The sequence below is a fragment of the Microplitis demolitor genome, chromosome 8 (genome assembly GCF_026212275.2).
Source record: "Microplitis demolitor isolate Queensland-Clemson2020A chromosome 8, iyMicDemo2.1a, whole genome shotgun sequence".
NCBI lineage: Eukaryota > Metazoa > Arthropoda > Insecta > Hymenoptera > Braconidae > Microplitis > Microplitis demolitor.
In genome coordinates, this window is record NC_068552.1 from 18,986,291 (window position 1) to 19,007,390 (window position 21,100).

The window sequence follows — 21,100 nt, forward strand, 5'->3', positions numbered from 1 at the left end:
AAATTCAAATTCGAACATCATACATATATTTATATATTTTTTAGCTAGAATATACTTTATACAATAAATACATTCCTCTCTTAATTAACATATCTACTGCTAACACACATCATTTCGACGGATACTTTTCATTGAACAGTCGCGTCTCGTTGACCGGGACAACTCGTTGGGCTAAGAATATTAAGGAAAACCGCGACGTCACTGCGTTATTCATTAATAATTAATAACATGTAAAAATTTAATTTAATTATTACAATTAATTTTTTTTTATTTTTATGTTTATATAGAAAAACATAACCAAACATTAATGTTTGCATGAATGCAGTAAAAAATGTACAAAAATATAACAAAAAGATTAAAGAGTTGAGTTGAATTCAAAAACTCTGGCACTAGCGAATATTCATTTATTTTTTTTATTTAGGTCTGAAGTAGAAAAGCAAATTTTATATATTTTCCTTCTCTTTGAAGTCTAAAATTTTCTCTAACCTTAGTCATAATAATAATAATTATTATTATTTTTATAACAATGAATTATCAAACTAAAAATAAAAATTTATTTCTATCAACTGTCTACGGCACTCATTGACTGGTCTTTGATCAAACGAAAGTATATTTTTATCAATTTTATAAATTACCCAAGTATTAATTTAATAATAATAGTAAATATTAATGCCAAGAGGTCTATTAGAATTGGCTTTTAATAATTGATATTAAATTTTATAACGATTTCAGATAAAAGGCCATTGCTTCGTTGGGTTGGCTGTAGTTGCGTTCGATAGATTCGAATCCTATTTATATTTTTTTTCTTTTTGTTTGTGGGATGAAATAAAAAAAAAAAAAAAAGTACATCGACTATCTGACATCAGAGAAACTTTGACGTGAATAATGATTCAATTTCCTGGGGCCTGTGAGGCTCTGCAGCGGGAAAAAGTATTTCGAAAGAAAAGAAAATGGGTTAAATTTACGAGGGAGTTACTGAGGCGTACTAAAAACTGTCAGGCTTTTCAACAACTTTAAAGATATTGGAAAGTTCATCGACGAGAGTTTCGTAGCGATAGGCGACCCGGATATCGGGTACATTTGTCCTCGTGATGTCATTCCCAGCGACTCCTTCCTTGGTGTAGTTTGGTCCTAGCCAGTACTGCTTGCTCTGCAACCCGTGAAAAATTTTTTAAAATATTCCCGCAATTAAATTCATATTCATGCGCTAGATTATTTTCCCTCTTACACATTAATTTAATTTTATTGTAACGAACCTTGTGAGGAAAACCGCTCATTATAACAGAGTTTCTGGCAAGTTCACACATATCGCAAGAACTCAGTTTCCAGACTTGCGCAGCGATACTGTACTCCTCCATGAGAGGTTCCTGAAAACAATAGAGTTGAAAAAGGAATAAAAAAAAACCCGCAGTAATTTATATTCATTAGTTGACCATAAAGCTGTTACATAATGAATAGTAACGAACTTGTAAAAGCCACTGGGTTTTGTAAAAATACCTTTGTGAAGTGAAATTGCAGAGGATCGTCTGTTGAAAGACTGACACAGAGTCCTCGTGCCAGATATTCCGGCAGAGGGTTACGGTGGTAATTTAGAAAGAGGGAATTATTGCTCAGAGGTGACATTGCGATTCCAATCTGCGCAAGGTAGTAAAGATACTGGAGCACTGGGACTTTACGGAGCAGGAGACCGTGTGATATATTCTCTGCCATCATGAATCCGCAGACGAGGTGCTGGATTGGACCCGCCTCGCCGCAGTGGGGCCGCAGTACAAATGTATTGAGCCCTCGTTCACTGAAAATTTATATTATTGTTATTATTAATATTTATTGTTATTGGTATTTTTATTTGCTGCTGTCGATAACTTACGCTCGAAAGTGATTGAGAACTGTCATATTGGCGTATGTGTAATACTGATAGTACCCATAGGGAGGATTTTCAATGTCATTCCATTCCTGGGGAGGCGATACGTCTTTATCGAAGAGTGGATTTTCGGGTTTACTCTCGTCGTCAACGGAATCAAATCCGATTACGTATTGCAGGAATTTGTGGAGGTCGGGGTGTGTCGAAGGATCATTTGTTACTTCGAATAAAGGCAAGAAAATGTTGTTGATTATTTCTTGGAAGTTACACATCAACTTGTTCAATTTAAATATGTCACTGTAATAAAATATGATATTTATTAATAAATTGGCTTATTAATAAAATAATAAAAAGTTAATGTTCTTGAATAGTACACTATCGTGAAAATAAATCTCATAGCCGTACATCCTTAAAAGCTTTGCTTTCAAGAATGACGTCTGAGTAAACAGAAAACCACGAAAACAGTTGCCGTGATTCCCGTAACCTTGAGGATCTTACACTCCACCGTCCATCTTACGGCATTTAATAAATGATTATTTATATGAGAATTTATTCTACGATACTGAAGTTAGCTGACGTCTAATAATTTTTAGATTTGTTTTGAAACGATAAATTGTAAAAAAAAAAATATTTTAAAAAATTGCATCTATAGTTTTTTTAATTTTCTAAATGTGCATATTTTTTTTTTTTTTTTTTACTGTAATAGATTTGTTGAAAAAAAAATCCGTAATTATAAATTGTCTGCTAACTTCAGAATCATTAATTTCTTCTCATTATATTCGTGAAGGTCCTTGTACCCAATATAATATTTATATTAATTATTTTTTTGTCCTCATTTTTATTGAGATGTAAATAATTATTGACGACTTACTAGAGTCTCGGAATTTGAATAAGCCAACGAACGTTGTCTGAATAGACGTCACCTTTGATCGCCCAATTAGCGAGCTTATCCCACTCGTCAGAACTTTTACCATAAATAGACAACCTTAGTTCAGCATTCTGGTACTTTGACTCTTCAAGGTCGCTAGCTACTTCTTTAATAATTCTTGCAAAGTATTTGCCATCGAGGTAATTGTCGGTCTTGAGAAATACTTCGCGCAGACGGCTCTCACCAATTGGATTATACTTGGCGTTAAATTTGTCGAATCGGTGGAAGGTATTTCTATCCTATAATAAGAAAATTTAATTTTTTTTTTTTTTTTTTAATGTCTAGACTATAAATTTAAGCGTAATTTAAATTTATTACTTACTGCGTGCACATCCAGCATATCAACGCTGAGATCGTAAGTAGTGAGATTCATCGACTCAAATACTTGGGCAAGTGTCATCATTTCACCGCTCTTTGAACAAGTCACCACTTCGTCAGCATGATTTTTCAGTGTCTTCTTTATAAAACGTAGTAAATGTTTCTGGTTCATACAAGATGCTGCATGAATATGTGTGTCAACCTGCAATTTATTTACCAAGAAATATTATTCGATAATTGAACATTAAGATTTTAAAATAATTCGTTCCATGCAATATTTTTTTTTTAAATTAAACAATAGAAAATATTTTCAATTTTTTAGTAAATTATCCAAAGTAAAAAAATTAATTTTTAAAAGACAGAAAAATTTTTTTTTATGTCCGAATTTAAAACTTTCTGGTCATTGATCAGATTCTTAAAATTAATCTCGAAGAATTAAGTAAAATTTTGCACAAAATCTTGCAGAGATATAAAAATAGAATAAGAATTTATGAAAAACTAAATTTTGAGTTAGTGAAAAGACGGATTTTGAAACTTGGCGCCTTAGTTATAAAAAAAAAAAAGTTTACCTTTCTAATATTATAAAAATCTCTATGCGGAACAGCTTTCTGACTTGCAAGTTCACGTAACTCATTAAGTAGAACATGTAATTGAAATTTCGAAGACAAGTAACTCAATCGCCTGTAACAAAATGATTTAAGCGGGCCATCGGCGATCATAGAGCACAACAAATTCATGTCGCCCACAAAGGTCGCGAGATCTGGATACGCGTAAGGCTGAGGTTTCCCATTAGCGAGATCCTCGTCATTAGCATACACATTAAAGACTCCGTTGATCGGGGAAATTTTATAATTCTTCGACGGCGGGAACTCGCAGTCCCACGGGTCGCCTCTTGATGCTGGTGCATGGACAGGGTGATCTAAAATAAGACAGAATAGAGTTAAGAACAGTTCATAAGACGTTTATAAGTGTGCAATAAAACAAAAGAACAAGGGACCTTGAGAAACAAGAACGTGCTCGTCAAATGTCGATAGACGTCAGCGGCTGATCTAAGCAGACAGCTCTGATTTCAACCTCACTCTCAATCTGACTCGCATCGTAATAAATATCATAAATAACATAATGATTAGGACAAGGAATTGGGACACAGGAGATTATTTTTGACAGGGGATTTATTTATCATTATCATTAATAAATTTTACCTGCAATAGGCATGCGGTCTTCATGCTGAAATAACTCCGCGCTGTTCAGTGGTTTCTTATCAACATTTCTCAGGAATCTCGATGCGATAGACGGAAAAGTCTGGTTTGAATTAATCATATATTTCTCCCTGATGTACAGCGCCTGCACCAGCATCTGCGACGCCCTTTGCAAATCCTCAAGTGGTACCTGAAATAATTCGCGTTATTATTTTTCACTCATTAATTAATTACATTACCGGTTGCGTAGTGCGCAGTACGTAATCTATATTATATATATTACAGATAATAATAATATTAATATTAATATGAGTATTATGTATCAGACATGTAACAGCATATTGATTAAACTTAACCTTGACTGGGTCAGTATGATGTGAAATTAAATATATCTTTACTTGATCATGACACGTGCAAGCTAGGTCAGTAGGGGAAAGTTACCACTAAAGGGGATATACAAGTAAATATATCTTTAATATCAATATTCAACATATTTTAGTACTTGAAGTCCATGAATTAGATTAAATTAATGATGGAAATAAAGTTTTTGGAACTGCTGATAAATTATTGGTATCAGCAATAACTCGGGTTCCAAGTACTCAGAATCCCAAGAACTGAGTAATCAAGGTCAGTGATTTTGTTGGTGTATAAAAAGTAACGTAAGCTTTTCCGATAACACGTAACGAGCTTTAGAGAGTATGATATTTTTAATGACGTTGGAAAAGTGAACTTGACGTAACACCGCACTCGTGCGGTTTCTCAGCAGCTTCCACCTTCCACTTAATATTTTATACTTTACACCTCGTATTATGCTGGTGAGTTTAAATTTTAAATTAACAATGAAAATAAAAAATTTAAAGGAAAAAATATGAATTATTTTATCACGGGTATTATGGACAATTGATTAATTAATCAGACTTTTGATTGTGACTTTTGTAAGTCCTAAAGTACAAATTGATTCCATTCTTAATTTGTAAATACAATAAACTGCTGATAAAATTATTTTGAAATTTAAATACCGATAATTTTCTATTAAATCAAGTCATTCATAAAAGACGTTCGCACTTTTGGAAGGAGGGGTTGAAGCTTCCTGTGAACGTCCCCTGAACTTGGATATAATTTTTTTAAACTTACTCCTGATGTATCTTCACCAGAAATGGAAACTCTCTGGAAGTGGGGAACAAAGTCATTTTCTTCGAGATTAAATGGGTAGTCATTGTCGTCAGCAGCAGGTCCTAGTGAAGGTTCATAGTGACTACGACGTTCTTCAAGATCTTTAGCTGCTCTGTAAGCAACAGCATTAAAAAAAAAAAAAATAATAAATAGAGTAATTTATATTCTTATCTCTGAGCAACAGAAAATAAATAAATAAATAATAAAAAAGTAAACAAGCACAGGTTTGAAATGATTAATCGAATAATTATTGTCATTAATAATTAATCTTCCGTCAACAGATTTAAAAATAAATTCTTGCGTCAGTTAATACAAAATCATTGAATGAATTAATTAACATTTAATTAACTGGCTGCACGTTGCCTAGTTTAAAAGTTTAATTAAATCACGTTTTTCATTTGAAACAGAAATTTTAAAATAACATGAGCTTGGCACTCTGCTAAGTAAACATTTTATCCCTCGGAATAAATTAAGAATAATATTTTATATAAAAATTACTAAAGACTCATTGCAATCAAATGCTTACTTTTTTAAAATAGTGTTGTCTCTTAACCACCGCTTGGAATCAATAGCGCAAGCGAACATTATAACTTATATATATAAATATATATATTTATTTTTTTTTTAATAAAGACGAAGATTAAAGGCACCAGTATCACAAATAAATAATTACTGCAGGTAAAAATAGAAATGTATCTTATCAACTACATCACATTTCACATATTTTTTTTTTTTAAATTAAATAAAATAAATCATTTATGATTTTTATGTGACCTCAATAAATACATTTTAATTAAATCCATAGTTATCGTAAATTGACCCGCGGTTTATAAATAAATAAAGTTATCCTACAAGAGGAAAGATTTGAATCCTATCGCGCTTACAGTCGCACTAGTACTGACAGACAGACCACGGGTATCCCTTCCATGTGTTTATAAGCCGCTGCAATAGTACGCGTGCGAGAATATTTTTCACCCACATCCACCTCTTTTATAAATCTTACTATATATATATATATATATATATATATATTTTAAGCACAGTCGATGGCTGTATTTCTCACAAATTAAATAATAAATAAAAATAAAATATGATAGTATATTTAATTTAATTATGATAATTATTTTAAAATTATGCGTGTTATCGGGTCGTTAGATAATGAAAGTGGACATTGAATTAATATTTATATAATTATGGTATAGATATAATATAGTATTATTGTATCATTACAGCTCTGTAATAGTATATATATTTTATACTCGGATTTAAAGGGACAAGAACCAGGGAACTGAGGCACGAGAAAGAGGATTACCCCATTTAGATGCCCGTCATTGGATTATTGATCGGTACTTTACTTGTTATGTTCACTATCATTGTACATATATTTTTGTGCGTCATACTATATGACATAATTTATCAATTGATACTTGTTCAACTCGGCTTTGTAATTTAATGACATTTAATTAACTCAGTTGATGTTATTCTTTATATTTAATTAAATGTCTTGTAGAAAGTATATTTAATTATAATAAATATCGACGTCACTTACTTGACAGTTAGTTGCCGCTGAATTAATAATTTTTTCTCAATCTGCTCAATGGGAAACTGCGGAACTTCATAAGGCGCGGATATTTCATTCGGAAGTTCTGATTGCATTCTTAAATTTCCAGCACCAGTTGCTCCACCTGGTACATCGAAAACTGGACTCTCGCTTTCTGTAACATCAATTTTTTTTATGTTATTACTGTCGTTTATTTGTAAATTAGATAAGACACTAAAACATTGGGAATAAATTCAGAGTGATTATGGATTTTATTTAAATTTCGGAGTTTTAACATTTAAATGAACTCCCCGGAGTTAATTTTACTGCAAGAGGTTTGAATAAATATACAGTCTTCCGCTCCACATTCACTCAGGATTTAATCCTCGATCACTCTGCAAATTTTTTACAATATGTATTTTTTGTACCGTATATTTTAAGCTTAGGAATATTCTCAAGAGGTTTTTTAGTGTAAGCAAGTGAGTAAGTATTAAAAAGATCTTTCTCACTTGTCATTTTGAAAACTTAATTGAGTTATTTCTTTTAAAGTAAATACGCTGGTTAATTTTTTATCAGCAAAAGCCAACTAACTGATAACGCGACTCGACTGTCGGCGTATTAAATATAAGCAGTGGTAGAAAAAATAAAAAATTTCAAACTAAATCGGCGCTTTTAATGCAGATTTTTATCCGGCCGATCGACGTAAAAAAATAATTCTGTGTTAACTTTAAATAAAAGCTGAATAATTTTATATTATTATTATTATCCGTCCACTTTATGTTCATTCACTTCAGTATTATTTATTAATTTATTTTAAAGTCGACAAACAAAAGTCTCTTTGTGATTTTTACGTTTATTTATAGACACAAACTGCAATACCCGGATGATAAATTTCGTTTACTCATTGAATTGAACTTTAAATAATAATAAAAATAAAAAATTCCCTGACAGATTGCTTTCTACGAACTAATAACACGACAGAGACAATTAAAGTTAATTATATTTTTGAATACGCATCTTTTGATACGCAGTTTACCCTTTCCACTTTTATTAAACTTATCGACGTTCATACTCAAGCTTCTCATACTATTTTTCATAATTCTGTCTCTGTTAAACTCGATAATCCATAGAAGAACACATGAAACATTACAAAGTTATAACCGCTCGTAATTTTTATATTTTACTAGTTTCGATTTTTTAAGGTCGCTGACCTGTTGGATTAAAAAAATTACATATCATGGAAACTTTTCAGTCTATTTATAGAAGGGTGCAGATAAGACAAGTGAGTAAATTATATTTTTATTATTATAAATAAATAGTTAAGGGTAATATTTAAAAGAATGTGCATGACTATTGAAAAGTACCCGATACTCAAGTAAGACAAAGTGTGTAAACAAAGAAATATTTCTTTATTGTTAGCTTAGCAATTGTTATATAAATGTAAACAACTGATAGTTTAAATATATCCATGCATATATATGTATACATATATGTAGGTATATTTAAATAAAAAAATTTGCATTTCCATTGCGATATTTATCAGCTTATTTGAATATCGCTGCGTGAAAAAAATATTTTTCTGCGAATGTGCGCATATTTAATGTAAAAAAATTTATAAAGTGAACGCGAATTAAAACTCGAGATGATTGTGTATTTATTTAAGCCTCTTGGAGTAAAATTAACTCCTAAGGGAAGTTTATTTTATTATTAAAACTCCGAATTCACTCTCGATTTTTTACCGTACATGTGCATCGTAAGCCATTTAAAAATTAATCGTAAAAATTTTTTGAACTTTAAATCTTTAGATCAATCGTTAATTTTAGTGACAATGATAAAAATTTTCAGAGTAATATGAAATAAAATCTGAAATTTAATCGGCTTATATTCTAAAGTCTTCTTTTCACTGAATTCTCAAATCGGTATCTGGCGCACTACCAAATATACCAAAAGTTGGCTCAAGTTTTAAAAAATCAATACTTGGAAGTTCCAGTTTTCTTCCATTGCATATTCGTATGTCACTTTTACCTTTTTTTTATTCAATACAATCCGAAAATAATTTAAAAATAGTTACCGTTACGTTTGAAGATGAACCTCAACGACATTTTAACAAAATTATTATAATTAAACTGTCTAATAAGAGTTGACTGATCGCATAACTGGACGTGAGACTGAGAATTAAAATAGTGCTGGTTAAAATATTTAAATTACACGGCCAGCTCTGCTATTCACATGATAGCATGACGGTAATTGGTACCAACGGATGCACAGTTTTAAATATCTACTCTGTTGACTGATAAAAACTCCGCTATCATATCTTCATATCAACGGTACAATTGATAAACAAAATAAGAATAATAATTGAAATTTCAAATAGAAGTGGATCAATTACATAACGCTAGTTTCCTGTCTATCACAAAATTGACAGCGATCGGGAGTAGATAAGGACCTCACCTTCGTCGCTAATAAAAAAAGTCGGCTGATGTAACCAACTAAGATGAGATTCATTATTATTATTATTTACTCCGCGACTTGACATTTTTCCTGTATGCTGCCGTACGCTGGTTGACAGAAAATCCAGAGCTTACACAACAATGCGCAATCCAGCTTGCGGACAAGTAGGCACGTACACTTATTCAATTTATTTAACACGAGCAATCACAAAATAATTATTCTAATACTTTAAAAAATTGATCTAAATGACAACAGTCATGATGGAGCACACGCGAGTTATCGTGAGTGACTGAACTCAATGCATATTGTGTTACACTTGCCAACAAATAGTTAACATACTGGCGTTAATATTCTTTGATTGATTGATTCACGACTGCCGAAGCAGTAAAAAAAATAACTTGCGGGAAATTTATTGGAGATCTTTATTAAAAAAATAAATTTTACGATAAGATTTAAATTTGAATTTAAATTTAAATTAACAACTACGAGATTCCTCGTCGACTGACATACTGATTGTAAGTTTAAATTTGTTCCGGATTCTATTCGTGTACCAGAAGCTTCTAACGTTCAATGAGCAACGTAATTAGACCTTGAGTGTCGAGCCAAGTACGTCAACCTATCGAATATATTTTTATAAATATTATATTTAAATATGCAATGAGACTGTAAGCAATTGTATCTATATATAATGGATATATTTTTGGGCGACGTTTGATTATTTAAATTTCGTGCTGAAATTTTTAGGATATCCGTTAATTTACAGATACAAATTATTGCTGCCATGAAAAGAAAAGAAAGTCCGAATTTAAATCGGTCTTGGAATTTTCAAAATTTGTGAGCGACTTCTTAGAAATTTTTTATTGAGCTTAAAAAATTCTTATGGCCGGTCTACAAGAAGAAAAATGGACAAAAAAAATTAGTAAATTTTTATTACGCTGTCAAAGAAACGAAACAGGAAGTTGAGTCGCCAAAAAATTATTGTGCTGCACTAAAAAAAATATTGGGCATTTAAAAGTTACTGATAAATTGTAACGAAAATTATTTGTCTAGAATAGGAATTATAGAAGAGAATAAAAAATTTTTAGAGACTCACAATAATAATTATAGTACAGCATAATAATTTTTTGGTGATGATCATTTAAAAGTCACTGTTCCGTATCACGAATATCTGTCATACCGCCAAGTTTTAAGTGAAACATAAATAATAACCCGCGTCAGACTAATGTGCGATTTTATTCCCAACAGCTGCACCTGGAAAATCAATAGAGGTTTTGTTCGGCATCAACGCTCCCATTGTCTACCAGCTAATTCATCAACTTTTCAATGACACCCACACGAATTCCTGTGCCGCATTCCCAAGATACTTAGAATTGCATTAGAAAGTAAACAGAACGTTAAAAAAATAAATTATCCTGATGAAATAAAGTAGAGAAAATAAAAAATTTCCATTTATAAATTTCATAATTTTGAATAATTTAAAATACTCACGTTCGCGCTGGTCATTATTGTCCCCAATATTATTGCTGTCATTGTCCGCCTCGTGTTCTAGTCCATATAATGCGTCTCCATTGGTCTTGGCTCCATTCAACACTGGACTTTCCATTATTCTGTCACCTAAAAACAATTTTAATTTAAATAAATAATAATTTATTATTAAACTAAAAAATTATCAGTATCACTAGTACAGAAAATCACTGCATCAAATCATGAATAACGCGGCTGATTCATTGACAAAAATAACTAAATATTCCGCAGTTAAATCCTTGGATATAAAACGCATGGTAATGAAAAAATTTAGCATTCAAATTCCCCGATTGTTATTTATTATTTATTTAAATCGATAAATAAGCAAATAAAGGCTTCAAACTTAAGACTCAATTACTTAAGACAGATTATGACTTAGACATAGACGTAGACTTGTACAAGTTTATTTCGGAATGGGCATGCAAGTAATAAATTTTATTTGTGCTAAGCATCAACTCACCTATCAGTTGATAAGTAAACTAACAGCGCAGTTCAAGTGTCTAAATAGCTACGGTTTTAAAGTTTATATTTTATTATTATTATTTTATCAACACTATTGAGAACCACTGATATGAATGTGAGCATGCACTCTGCTCGATGCAATCAATCACACGTTGTCTTGACACGAATCTCTTCAGTGAGTTATGAAATTCAAATTAATGCATAAGTGCGACACAATAAAACTGTTAACTGGTGACTGGTTTAATTAAAAACAACTCACCGGTTAATTGCAATACAATAAAATAGTAATCAATGATAGCACTGTTGTACGGTTTGAAATAACAGCTGGTCAAACTGGTGAATTGAAAAAGCTGCTCCAGAGTATCTGCGTCGCACTGTCTGATAAAAGATACTGCGGGTATTGACGGAGACGCGCACACTCGCTGGAACGAGTAGAGTAGAGCTGGCGATGGTGATTGTGTGAGTTTAGACTGAGTCAATGAGTCAGTGCAGAGAAGAGGGGTGGAAAAAAAAGGCATTTATAATGACAAGCGTGAGAGTTGACGGTATGATAGGATACTAGCTCACGAGCGGTCTGACCGGTCTCATTTAAAACCGTAGACGGTTCACACTGGATCTGCTGATATAATATTACACTTGGTTGCTTTTTTACCTTCACGTCTTTAGCTACATTCAGTGCTGACGGTAACTGGGACGGCTGATTGGCGCAGACTCGTATTTCAACCCCGCGAAAATCCATAATACCCCGACTGACCTGACCTACGTGGACATGACGCTTCGTATGTATGTTTATTAATCACTAACCTACTGCAGTAGACTAATTTATTGCCTGAACTACTTTGCAAATGAAAAAAAAGTATATGTATTATTCTAAATTAAAGAAAATTCTAAACAAAAAATTTTTAAACGCTGGATTTTTAACTTTTATTTTTCTTTATAAATTATTCGAGTCTAATTAAAGTCAAAGTCACTCTCTGTGTTGGAAGTATTTTTTTCTATCGTGCTCTCGGTGTCGGAATCGAGGATTGCTCTTATTTTGTCTTTGGTTTTTTTCGCGCGTCCATTTGAATCGTTTTTATCATTTTTGCTGGAGTCTGCTGCAGACTCATCAAGATCCGATGCTTTGATAACTAAATCTTCCGGTGGATGATTAACTTCCGGTTCTACGTGATCGGGTTGTAAATTTTCCTGGTTTGATTGCTCTGTGTAAGCTTGGGCTTGATCCGGAGACTCGTAAGCGGCTTCGTACTGCTGAGCTGGGTACTCGTAATTGGGATCGTAATTAGGATCTTGTGTGTACGCTTCTGGATACTGCCCTGGGTCTTCTGTGTACTGGTACTGCTGATTAGGATCTTGAGCGTACTGCTGATTCTGGTCATCAGTGTACTGTTGGTCGTGATACTCCGCATTCGGGTCGTACGGGTATTGCTGCTGATACTGATACTCTCCAGCATTTGAATCGTACTGCGCACTAGGGTCATACTGGTACTGACTAGGGTCCTGGTACCCCTGCTGGTATTCATAGACTGGTTCAGCAGCTTCTGGATATTCTTTAGTCTGGTCAAGAGTTTCTTCAACAACTTCCGCATAATTTTCTTCATAAACATGTTCAGCTTCTGCGATATTCTTCCCATCAGTTACCAACTCAGGATTTACCGCAGGAATTTCATCAACTTCCGTCTTCAATATTTCTTTATCCATAGCCGAGTGATTCGTCGTCGAAAAACTCACCGACTCGCTTTTTTCTTCTGAATTATTTTCATTTAAATTTGAATCATCAACTTCTGTAATTTCCTTCACAAAATTATTAACATCCCAAGGCTCCAACTCAGTAGTCACCTGGAAATTATCAACCTCCTGTTCTTTGCTACAAAGAATTTCAGGTTTCGAAACTTCAGGATTTATCAAATAATCTTTTTCATTAGAATTATCTTCTTTTTCACTGATGCCTTCAACTGTCTTCGGTTGCTCAACGACTTTGTTTTCATCATCACGCAACTCCATGTTGGATTTAGAAATATCATTAAGTCCGTCATCTGCATTTAATCCGGAAATATCTTTCTTCACAGCTGACTGCATTTCAGGCTCGATAACTGTTTCATTTATAAATGCTGATGGATCATTAGACTTTGATTGAACTTCTTGGACGGCATTGGGATCAGCTGGTGGATTTTCATTAGTCAGTACGACATTAACAGGAGTACAAGTCTCCAACAAATTGCCATCAGCAGCAGTCTTAGCAGCCAGATCTTCAGCGAGCGCCAAAATCTGTCCCACTTCCGCCTGCACGTGTCCTTTAACTTTTTCCTCAACTGGCAAATGATCAAAGCCGTCATCAGACAGTGTCACGTTCAATAAATCACCGCTGGTGTTCTGTTCATGGTCGACTTCCTCCAGACTGTGCTGGTCATTATTATTATCATGGAGACTCCGTATCTTATTAATATAACTCTCCAACTCTTTTTCAACAACACTGCCAGCTTCCAATTGCTCTTTGCCACTCAAAGGCTTGCCCAATAAATTTGTCAGCTTCGAGCTACCGAGTGTCGTAAGTCTCTCTGGATATTTAAACGCCCCCGATTCTCTAGATAAATAATCTTTGCGTAAATCTCTACGTAGTTTATTAAAGCCACTTGTGTAATCATCATTCCATGTTTTTATTTCTGGTTCCTGTGCCAGAGACTTTATTCCGTACGCTCTCTGGTAGTCAACAGACGGAACCGCTCGTAGAAATGATTCGCTGGAATTTTCATACGCTGAGGTCTTTGATGCAAACTGCAGAGGCGGAAGGGCACTGTAAGATTTTTTCGGAGTACTTATGGAGTTGTAATAATTTTCTTGGACGCTGTAAGCAGCACGAGGAGTTGGGGTTTTTAAATTATCTAGATGGTAACTAGGAGTCACATTACTCGAGGCTCCTCTGCGCATCAATCTGTCGTCGTTCTGACTTATAATTCCGCTGTCACCTGTTACGCTTCCGGCCTGTCGACGGTTTGCTTGCGCTCGTAGTAATGAGGCTTCGTACTCTTTCTAAATAAAATTAAAAAAAAATTAAAATCAATGTAAAGTAAAAATAATATATAAGAAAATAAACACTGACTTTTAAAGTATACAGCCTGTCTGTTTTAGCGCTCATTAAAGCTAAACTGGTATCAACTTTATCCAGTGTGCCCAGAAGTTTGTGGTTGCGTTGATCTCTGAGTCTCTGTTCCTCCAGGAACTCAATATACCGCATCCGTAATTTGTTTATACAGACTTCATGTCTGAAACAATATACACAAAACATATGTAGTGCATGTTGGAGTTTTGTTGCTAACTATAGTTTAAAAGTGTCGGTTGCAATTCACATGTAGCACAGAGACAACTTTAGGATGTCAATTAAAGGACAAGATAAATTTTATTTTGTCTCAAAGCCGTCTTTTTATATAAAAAAGACGGCTTTCGTCCTAAAAAAGTCATTTGAATAAAAAAATCTTCTAGATGAAATATTTGTAATTTACTTTTTGTCATTTGTGTCGTCTTGTATGCAGGAATTTTTTTTATGGTAAATTTCTGTTCTTGTCATCATTTTGGTGCATTATCGATAGGTCAAAAAATAGTCTCAAAACTGACATCTTATCGATGTCACAAAGCCAAGTATGTTAATTGGAATTAATAAATATCTACCTAAGTAATACGGAGACAATTTTAAGATGTCAAAATGATGTCTTTTAAAAGAACAAGATTTTTTAAAAATAAAGAAGACATCCAGATGTTGATCCTAGAAGTCAAAAAATTTCTGTTCTTTTTTCCGTCCTAAAAAAGTCATTTAGATGATGACTTATTTGACAGCCATTTGTAGTTTACTTTTTGCCATCATTTGTGTCAAGTCTTTAAAGCAGATATTTATTCTCTGGCATAAATTTCTGATTATTTTGTCAACATATTGATGCCTTATCAATAAATCAAAAACCAGCCTCAAAACTTTTATCTTACAGAGATACAACAAAGCAGTGTGCTACTCGGGAATTGCGAGAATCGTTTAAATTAAAAAACAGAACCAAGTTATTTAATAAAATCGATCAACATAAACATGCTAGGAATGACATTGAATCTTGGAATAGCCCTGGTACCAGGCTTTTGTCGACGCATCGATTTCCCAAGAACCGTCTGCTTAAATTTATCGCTCCGCTGTTCAATTGAATACGCGAGACATCTAGATGATTTATTATGTTTACGTTATTACCATGCAACCCAAAATATATGTGCTCCGGATTATCGATCATGACATTCCTGAAACCAGGTCATTTTTGATCGATAAATAGACTGAACCAAATTTATGTGAGGCACCACTCGAGATCCTTGTTATGATAAAGATATAAATGACTGCCGGCCCATACTCGATATTTAACCTCTCCATAAATAAACAATGCCCACAAATAATTAAAAAATAAATACTAGATGTAAAATATTCAATAGGATTTAAAAAAATAAAAATTTACTGACCTTACACGCGACTCTTGCTCCAACAAATTGAACCTTTCTTCCAACCGTATCCTTTCTTCCTCACTATTAAAAAAAAATTAATTACATAATTTATATAATTACCAATAAATAAATTACAAAATACATCAATTAAACAGTAAATACCTTTTGCGTAATTTTTCTTGAAGCTCCAGCATTTTTTTATAAAAGTCGTTAAGAAAAAATACCGGAGTCATGCTGCACAAAATATTGAAAAGTAATACATGTTCAATACCAAATAATTAATTTTTAATTACTATTGCTTTTTTTTTTATTCAATAAACTAAAGTGTAGAATTGAACAACAAAAAGTTGCCGGAAGTACGGTATAAAATTCAATAGAAGTTGAGGGCTCCCGCTACCGCAAGCAACTGTCGCATTAGGGAGTCGTGACGCGTCTGATATAGGGGGTGGGTTCACTTCATATTCAAGGTACAGGTGTTCCAACCCCTACCTTACTGACTACCCCCCCAAGTTTTAACTCTGATACAACAGTCGCTATCTAATACCGCCGGTACTGATAGCAAATTATTTTTTTTAGCTCTGCTTAATTGCGGCACGCAAAATTATGCTCGAAACTTTGTCCTATTCAAAGTTCACAAGTCGCAGATATTTATACAGACAGGCTTCTTACATCAATTGAAACCTGGTCGATCGCAAGCTAAAAACAGCCCGCATGCATCCCGGAAATTAAATTTCACAACTTAAATTTACACTTTACCTTTTATTAATTTTACAATTTTATAATTTTTTAAATTATTATGACTTATGACAGACAGCTTTAGTTTTTTAACGCAGTGAGAAAGTTAGAAATTAATTAACCAATTAGTGAAGTATTTAAATTTGAATTTAAGTTACTAAAATTACATACAAGCTCGATCGAAAATTAAAATAAATTACTACACTATTTTAAATTCAATTTTCACTCACTCTTAATCAACTTTTATATAAGTAGCACGCAAATGTTCTGTTAATTCTTGAGTGTTCGTCGTTGCCATGTAAACTATTTGTTCTAGAGTATTTTCATTGCCAAAAAATTCTCTTCTCAACTAAAAAATAAATTTGATTTAATTAATTACTAATTATTAATTCTTATTAATTATTAACTCATACGGAAAATAGAATAGTGAAAAAATTCAGTTTCAAATATCAGCAAAGTCCCTCTACTTGAAGTTGTAAGATTTTGTATCTATAATTGTAATTACTTTAATACAGGAAGTAGTCTAAATTATTACAATTTCAAACTAATTGGAGTTTGAAATATCAATATTTGATGTCGTTGATAAAATCCTAGCTAAGGTAAGAGACCCAGTACCCGATCAGAGAAAGTACTTGATCAGAGAACTAGTATCTGATCAGAGATCTAGTACATGATCAGGGAACTAGTGCCCGATTAGAGAACCAGTACGAGATCAGAGACCTACTACTAGAAACTGTAATTTTTTGACTACTTTTTTTTCCGTGCAATAAACGAGTGCATACTTGAGTAACAGCAGGATCTTTAGTCCCCTCAGTAACTCTAGCAATCGAAGTACTGTCTAGTTTAATCCTCTGAGCATCAACAACACCTTCTTCGATGGTAGTCAGCCCAAAGTTATGCGACAATATAAATTTAACTTTATTAGTCCCCGGAATTATTTTAAGAAAACCAACTTCTCTGTGCATTGGAGTCTTTTTCTCCGGATGCCAAGTCTGGGATTCATAATTCAGCATGGGCTGTCCTATTGAAGTGAATCTTATTTCTTCGTGGTACCCAAAGGATTTAATGGTAGGAAATTTACCTTTCCCTGCCTCCGTCTTCCAGGTGCCTTCCAGCCAAGCTAAAGACTTCAAGGCATCATGAAGAGGCAACCGATTCATATCTAAAATAACAACTATCTATCATTGATGACAAAATAAGTATATCAATAATATGACATACAAGGAAGCAAATTTGAATTCACAGATAAATATTTACTTACTAATTTAATTGCTGATTACTGATTAGATAAACTGATAACTCGTAAAATAAGTTTTAGAACTCACCAGCAGTTTGATATAAATTATATACTTTGGTCAATTGACTTCTGTTTGTTTATATTATTTATCAGTAACCGTAACCAGCAACTCTGCAATACAACTGGAGACTGGAGGTTAATTCGTAAATGAACTTGCTGCCATCTTCTGGCTAATTTTTATCAGTCTGTCATAAAGACAGGACCTAGGGTACTCGTACACTCATCTGTCGTCTCGTGGATTTTTTTTGTTGCTCTTAAAAAACACGCTGCTTCCTGGTCCTGGTTCCACTCCATCATTAGTCCAAGTGATGTCCAGCTATGACGACACCACCTCCGCGGAAAAGTCAATCGCCCACGAAAACAGCTCGGAGACAGCTGACAACGCTGGAAATAATGTTGAAACTTGGATTGTCAAAACTACGATCGTATGTATATATATATTATATATTTATGCTGTTTACTATTTTTATTACTATTGATTTTCTTTGGACTTGACATTAGCACGCGTTAATGAAATTTTTACGCAACGTGCAAACAAACAGCTGTTAAACTTGACCCAATATTTAAACCAAACATAATATTTATGACAGTTTAATTTTACTTTGAAATTAATTATGTATTTTTTTTTTCATTACTTGTATAATTATTATTAATTAATTATTTACTTCTAGAGAAAAAGCATTAGCGGCTACAGGACATCGGGGAGCTGAATCAGCAACCAGGTGGTTATTAAAACATGTCCAGGACCCGTATCTTGATGCTGACAGTCCACGGGAATATATTTTGTATGGTTGTCCAACTGGGCATCTTGCTGATAAACTCAACAAGTTTTGGGAGGACAGCAAAGAACTGGAATGGAACAAAGCTCATGATTATATGCCTCATATTACATTACTCCGTTTTTTTAAGGTATTTATTAAATTCGGAAATATTTATTGAGTTTAAATTCAATGAAATGTTCAGGTGCCTGATAAAAATGCGGAGCAAGTATCGACTGCCTTGGAGACTTTGCTCGATGCTGGTGAATCCATGGACCGCGTGGACCTAGAGACATATGTGTCGCCTAATTTCATGGGTCTCTTTATCAATGAGCAGCAAGCCAGCTTCCTGGAGTCCGTTGTTGGGAGGTACATCAGCAGACTATCTGGGCTGGGGATCGCTGTGGAGGCTGACACTAAATCTATGCACGTGTCTCTGGCCTACGAGTTCTCTAGCAGCCACTTTCAGCTTTTGCGCTCGATGATCGAGAAGATCAATCTGTCGTCTAGTAACTGGGAGCTTAGACTCTACTCTAGGGACCCCCGGCACCGGACTTCGCGAGTCCACAAAGTTGTCCAGGCCTACGTTCCTCGGAATAACGATGAGTTGGAATTGGGACCAGGTGATTTTATTTATTTAAAAGAAGACTGCTCGACTGATGGCTGGGTTGAAGGTGTTTCATACTCGACTGGTGTCTCGGGATACTTACCCCTTAATTACACAAAACGTACTGCTGTAACTGATACCTGGACGTTACACAAAACAGTTGTGATACCTACCAGTATTTCTAGTGCTGCTGCTGCTACGATACCAGAGTCAGTGAGTCCTAGATGTAGAAGGCCTATTTTTTTATCTGAATCAGTGGATCTAGTTGATGGTATTCCTACTGATAATGAGCCAGTACGTATATTTTAATATAATTTTAATTTATTAACAAGTATAACTAATTTTTGATTGTACTTTTAGGTGGAAGGTTCTCCAGCAGCTTCTCTCAGACAGATTTACATTTGCCGGCATGGAGAACGTGTTGACTTCACATTCGGAGCTTGGATCCCGTACTGCTTTGAAGCAGACGGCTGTTACATACGCCGAGATCTGAACATGCCGGAAAAAATTCCTCTTAGAAACATCCAAGACTATCAGAATGACAGTCCATTGACTACAGTGGGCGAGATGCAGGCAAACTTGACTGGTGAGGCGATGAAGTCTTCGAATGTAAAAATAGACCTGGCTTTTGCGTCTCCATCTCTGAGATGTGTCCAAACCCTGTCCCAGATATTAAAAGGACTCGGGTCGTCCATCGAAATAAAAGTGGAACCGGGTTTGATTGAATGGCTAGCTTGGTACCCCAATGGTCTGCCCACCTGGATGACTGGAGACGAGTTGACTACAGCTGGTTTCAATATCGACAAAAATTATCAGCCAATTATTGCCGTCGACCAATTACCGGGCAAAGAAAACGCCGCGCAATATTACGAGCGTAGTTACGGACTTATTAAAAAAATAATAGCGGGTACTGTAGGCAATGTGCTGATAGTAGCGCACGCAGCTTCTCTGGCTGCTTGCACTCGACAATTAACCGGCGGTAGAGTACCTTCGGCAGCTGAAGTTACGAGATTAGTTCAACGAGTACCTTATTTAGCTTGTTTAACCGCTTGTGAGGAAATTGATGGCTGGCAATTACACCCACCTCCATTTCCACCAATCACTCACACCAGCAATAGTAGATTTGATTGGAAAATAATTATCTAAATCTTTTGAATTTTGAATACACAATTAATTAATAATTAAATACCAAGTGCTAATAAATTAAATTAATCGTTAAGACTGTCGTGATACAATGAATTTTAATATTATCGTGATTTAAAATTAATTATAGTCATTTAACTTTTTAACGTGCAATTAAAATTCAAATTTTTGCCTCTCGATGTCAATTAATTATAATATATATAAATATAAATATATCAATGTTAATTATTAAGTACTTTGGTTTAAATAATATCAAGAAATTAAAATTAAACCACAGCAAAACTAACACAGTACAAATAATTAAACGGATTTATTTTGTCCGCTGGTTAAATTTCCGACGTCAATTACCGCAATAGATTTTAGATATAATTGACAGCAGCTATTACTTAATATTTTTATTATTATTACGTTTTATTATTAGAATATGAAGATAAATATGTGATGATAAATGATTCCAGCCTTAGCTGTTTTGTTGAACCAAAGACTAGCGATAGATAATTTTATATCTGTATAAAAAATATTTTAATATATAATATATGTATATTCTGCATGAATATTAATATTGATAACAATAATAGAGTAGGTTTATCAAAAATCACATTATAAATGTATTAAATTTTAATTAATCTACAAAATT

General features: G+C 33.7%; 4 protein-coding genes across 12 annotated transcripts; 1 reads left to right on the top strand and 3 right to left on the bottom strand.

Moving 5' to 3' along the window:
• Positions 1 to 3: 3 nt before the first annotated feature.
• Positions 4 to 11,891, bottom strand: LOC103572417 (AMP deaminase 2). Of its 7 annotated transcripts, none has more exons than XM_008551024.3 (12): positions 11,455 to 11,891; positions 10,959 to 11,084; positions 7,029 to 7,194; positions 5,441 to 5,591; positions 4,310 to 4,496; positions 3,677 to 4,026; positions 3,112 to 3,309; positions 2,733 to 3,028; positions 1,868 to 2,158; positions 1,498 to 1,792; positions 1,257 to 1,367; positions 4 to 1,150 (listed from the first exon to the last, which is right to left on the bottom strand). In XM_008551024.3, the coding sequence occupies exons 2-12, from the start codon at positions 11,071 to 11,073 to the stop codon at positions 986 to 988; spliced, it is 2,325 nt and encodes a 774-aa protein (XP_008549246.1). In that variant the 5' UTR covers positions 11,074 to 11,084; positions 11,455 to 11,891; the 3' UTR covers positions 4 to 985. The 7 variants fall into 7 exon arrangements, with proteins under 7 accessions (XP_008549246.1, XP_008549247.1, XP_008549252.1 ...); XM_008551025.3 differs by lacking the exon at positions 11,455 to 11,891 and adding an exon at positions 11,156 to 11,448; XM_008551030.3 differs by lacking the exons at positions 10,959 to 11,084; positions 11,455 to 11,891 and adding an exon at positions 10,564 to 10,692.
• On the top strand, positions 8,128 to 21,026 carry LOC103572415 (protein UBASH3A homolog). The gene is made up of 5 exons (XM_008551023.3): positions 8,128 to 8,301; positions 18,049 to 18,380; positions 18,627 to 18,864; positions 18,919 to 19,614; positions 19,681 to 21,026. Exons 2-5 carry the CDS (start codon positions 18,274 to 18,276, stop codon positions 20,464 to 20,466), a joined length of 1,827 nt encoding a protein of 608 aa, XP_008549245.1. The 5' UTR covers positions 8,128 to 8,301; positions 18,049 to 18,273; the 3' UTR covers positions 20,467 to 21,026.
• LOC103572414 (uncharacterized) lies at positions 12,030 to 16,967 on the bottom strand. The gene is made up of 5 exons (XM_008551022.1): positions 16,889 to 16,967; positions 16,086 to 16,157; positions 15,942 to 16,004; positions 14,557 to 14,719; positions 12,030 to 14,486 (listed from the first exon to the last, which is right to left on the bottom strand). The coding sequence occupies exons 2-5, from the start codon at positions 16,154 to 16,156 to the stop codon at positions 12,408 to 12,410; spliced, it is 2,376 nt and encodes a 791-aa protein (XP_008549244.1). The 5' UTR covers position 16,157; positions 16,889 to 16,967; the 3' UTR covers positions 12,030 to 12,407.
• On the bottom strand, positions 16,170 to 18,072 carry LOC103572413 (peroxynitrite isomerase THAP4). Of its 3 annotated transcripts, none has more exons than XM_053741646.1 (3): positions 17,984 to 18,072; positions 17,441 to 17,820; positions 16,170 to 17,007 (listed from the first exon to the last, which is right to left on the bottom strand). In XM_053741646.1, exons 2-3 carry the CDS (start codon positions 17,816 to 17,818, stop codon positions 16,891 to 16,893), a joined length of 495 nt encoding a protein of 164 aa, XP_053597621.1. In that variant the 5' UTR covers positions 17,819 to 17,820; positions 17,984 to 18,072; the 3' UTR covers positions 16,170 to 16,890. The 3 variants fall into 3 exon arrangements, with proteins under 3 accessions (XP_053597621.1, XP_008549240.1, XP_053597620.1); XM_008551018.3 differs by having other exon boundaries at positions 17,920 to 18,010; XM_053741645.1 differs by having other exon boundaries at positions 17,441 to 17,836; positions 17,920 to 17,989.
• Positions 21,027 to 21,100: the final 74 nt, after the last annotated feature.

Bases quoted from the DNA above. Each gene is read 5' to 3' on its own strand.
- LOC103572417 (XM_008551024.3), bottom strand. From the start codon at position 11,073: ATGGAAAGTCCAGTGTTGAATGGAGCCAAGACCAATGGAGACGCATTA. The intron at 4,497-5,440 runs GTAAGTTTAAAA...GAATTATTTCAG, and splicing joins CTGGTGAAGATACATCAGGA to GTACCACTTGAGGATTTGCA. The intron at 3,029-3,111 runs GTAAGTAATAAA...TTCTTATTATAG, and splicing joins ATATGCTGGATGTGCACGCA to GATAGAAATACCTTCCACCG.
- LOC103572414 (XM_008551022.1), bottom strand. From the start codon at position 16,156: ATGACTCCGGTATTTTTTCTTAACGACTTTTATAAAAAAATGCTGGAG. The intron at 16,005-16,085 runs GTATTTACTGTT...TTTTTTTAATAG, and splicing joins CAAGAAAAATTACGCAAAAG to TGAGGAAGAAAGGATACGGT. The intron at 14,720-15,941 runs GTCAGTAAATTT...ATATTGTTTCAG, and splicing joins GAGCAAGAGTCGCGTGTAAG to ACATGAAGTCTGTATAAACA.
- LOC103572413 (XM_053741646.1), bottom strand. From the start codon at position 17,818: ATGAATCGGTTGCCTCTTCATGATGCCTTGAAGTCTTTAGCTTGGCTG. The intron at 17,008-17,440 runs GTATGCACTCGT...TTTATTTTTTAG, and splicing joins AAGATCCTGCTGTTACTCAA to TTGAGAAGAGAATTTTTTGG.
- LOC103572415 (XM_008551023.3), top strand. From the start codon at position 18,274: ATGACGACACCACCTCCGCGGAAAAGTCAATCGCCCACGAAAACAGCT. The intron at 18,381-18,626 runs GTATGTATATAT...ATTTACTTCTAG, and splicing joins GGATTGTCAAAACTACGATC to AGAAAAAGCATTAGCGGCTA. The intron at 18,865-18,918 runs GTATTTATTAAA...TGAAATGTTCAG, and splicing joins CATTACTCCGTTTTTTTAAG to GTGCCTGATAAAAATGCGGA.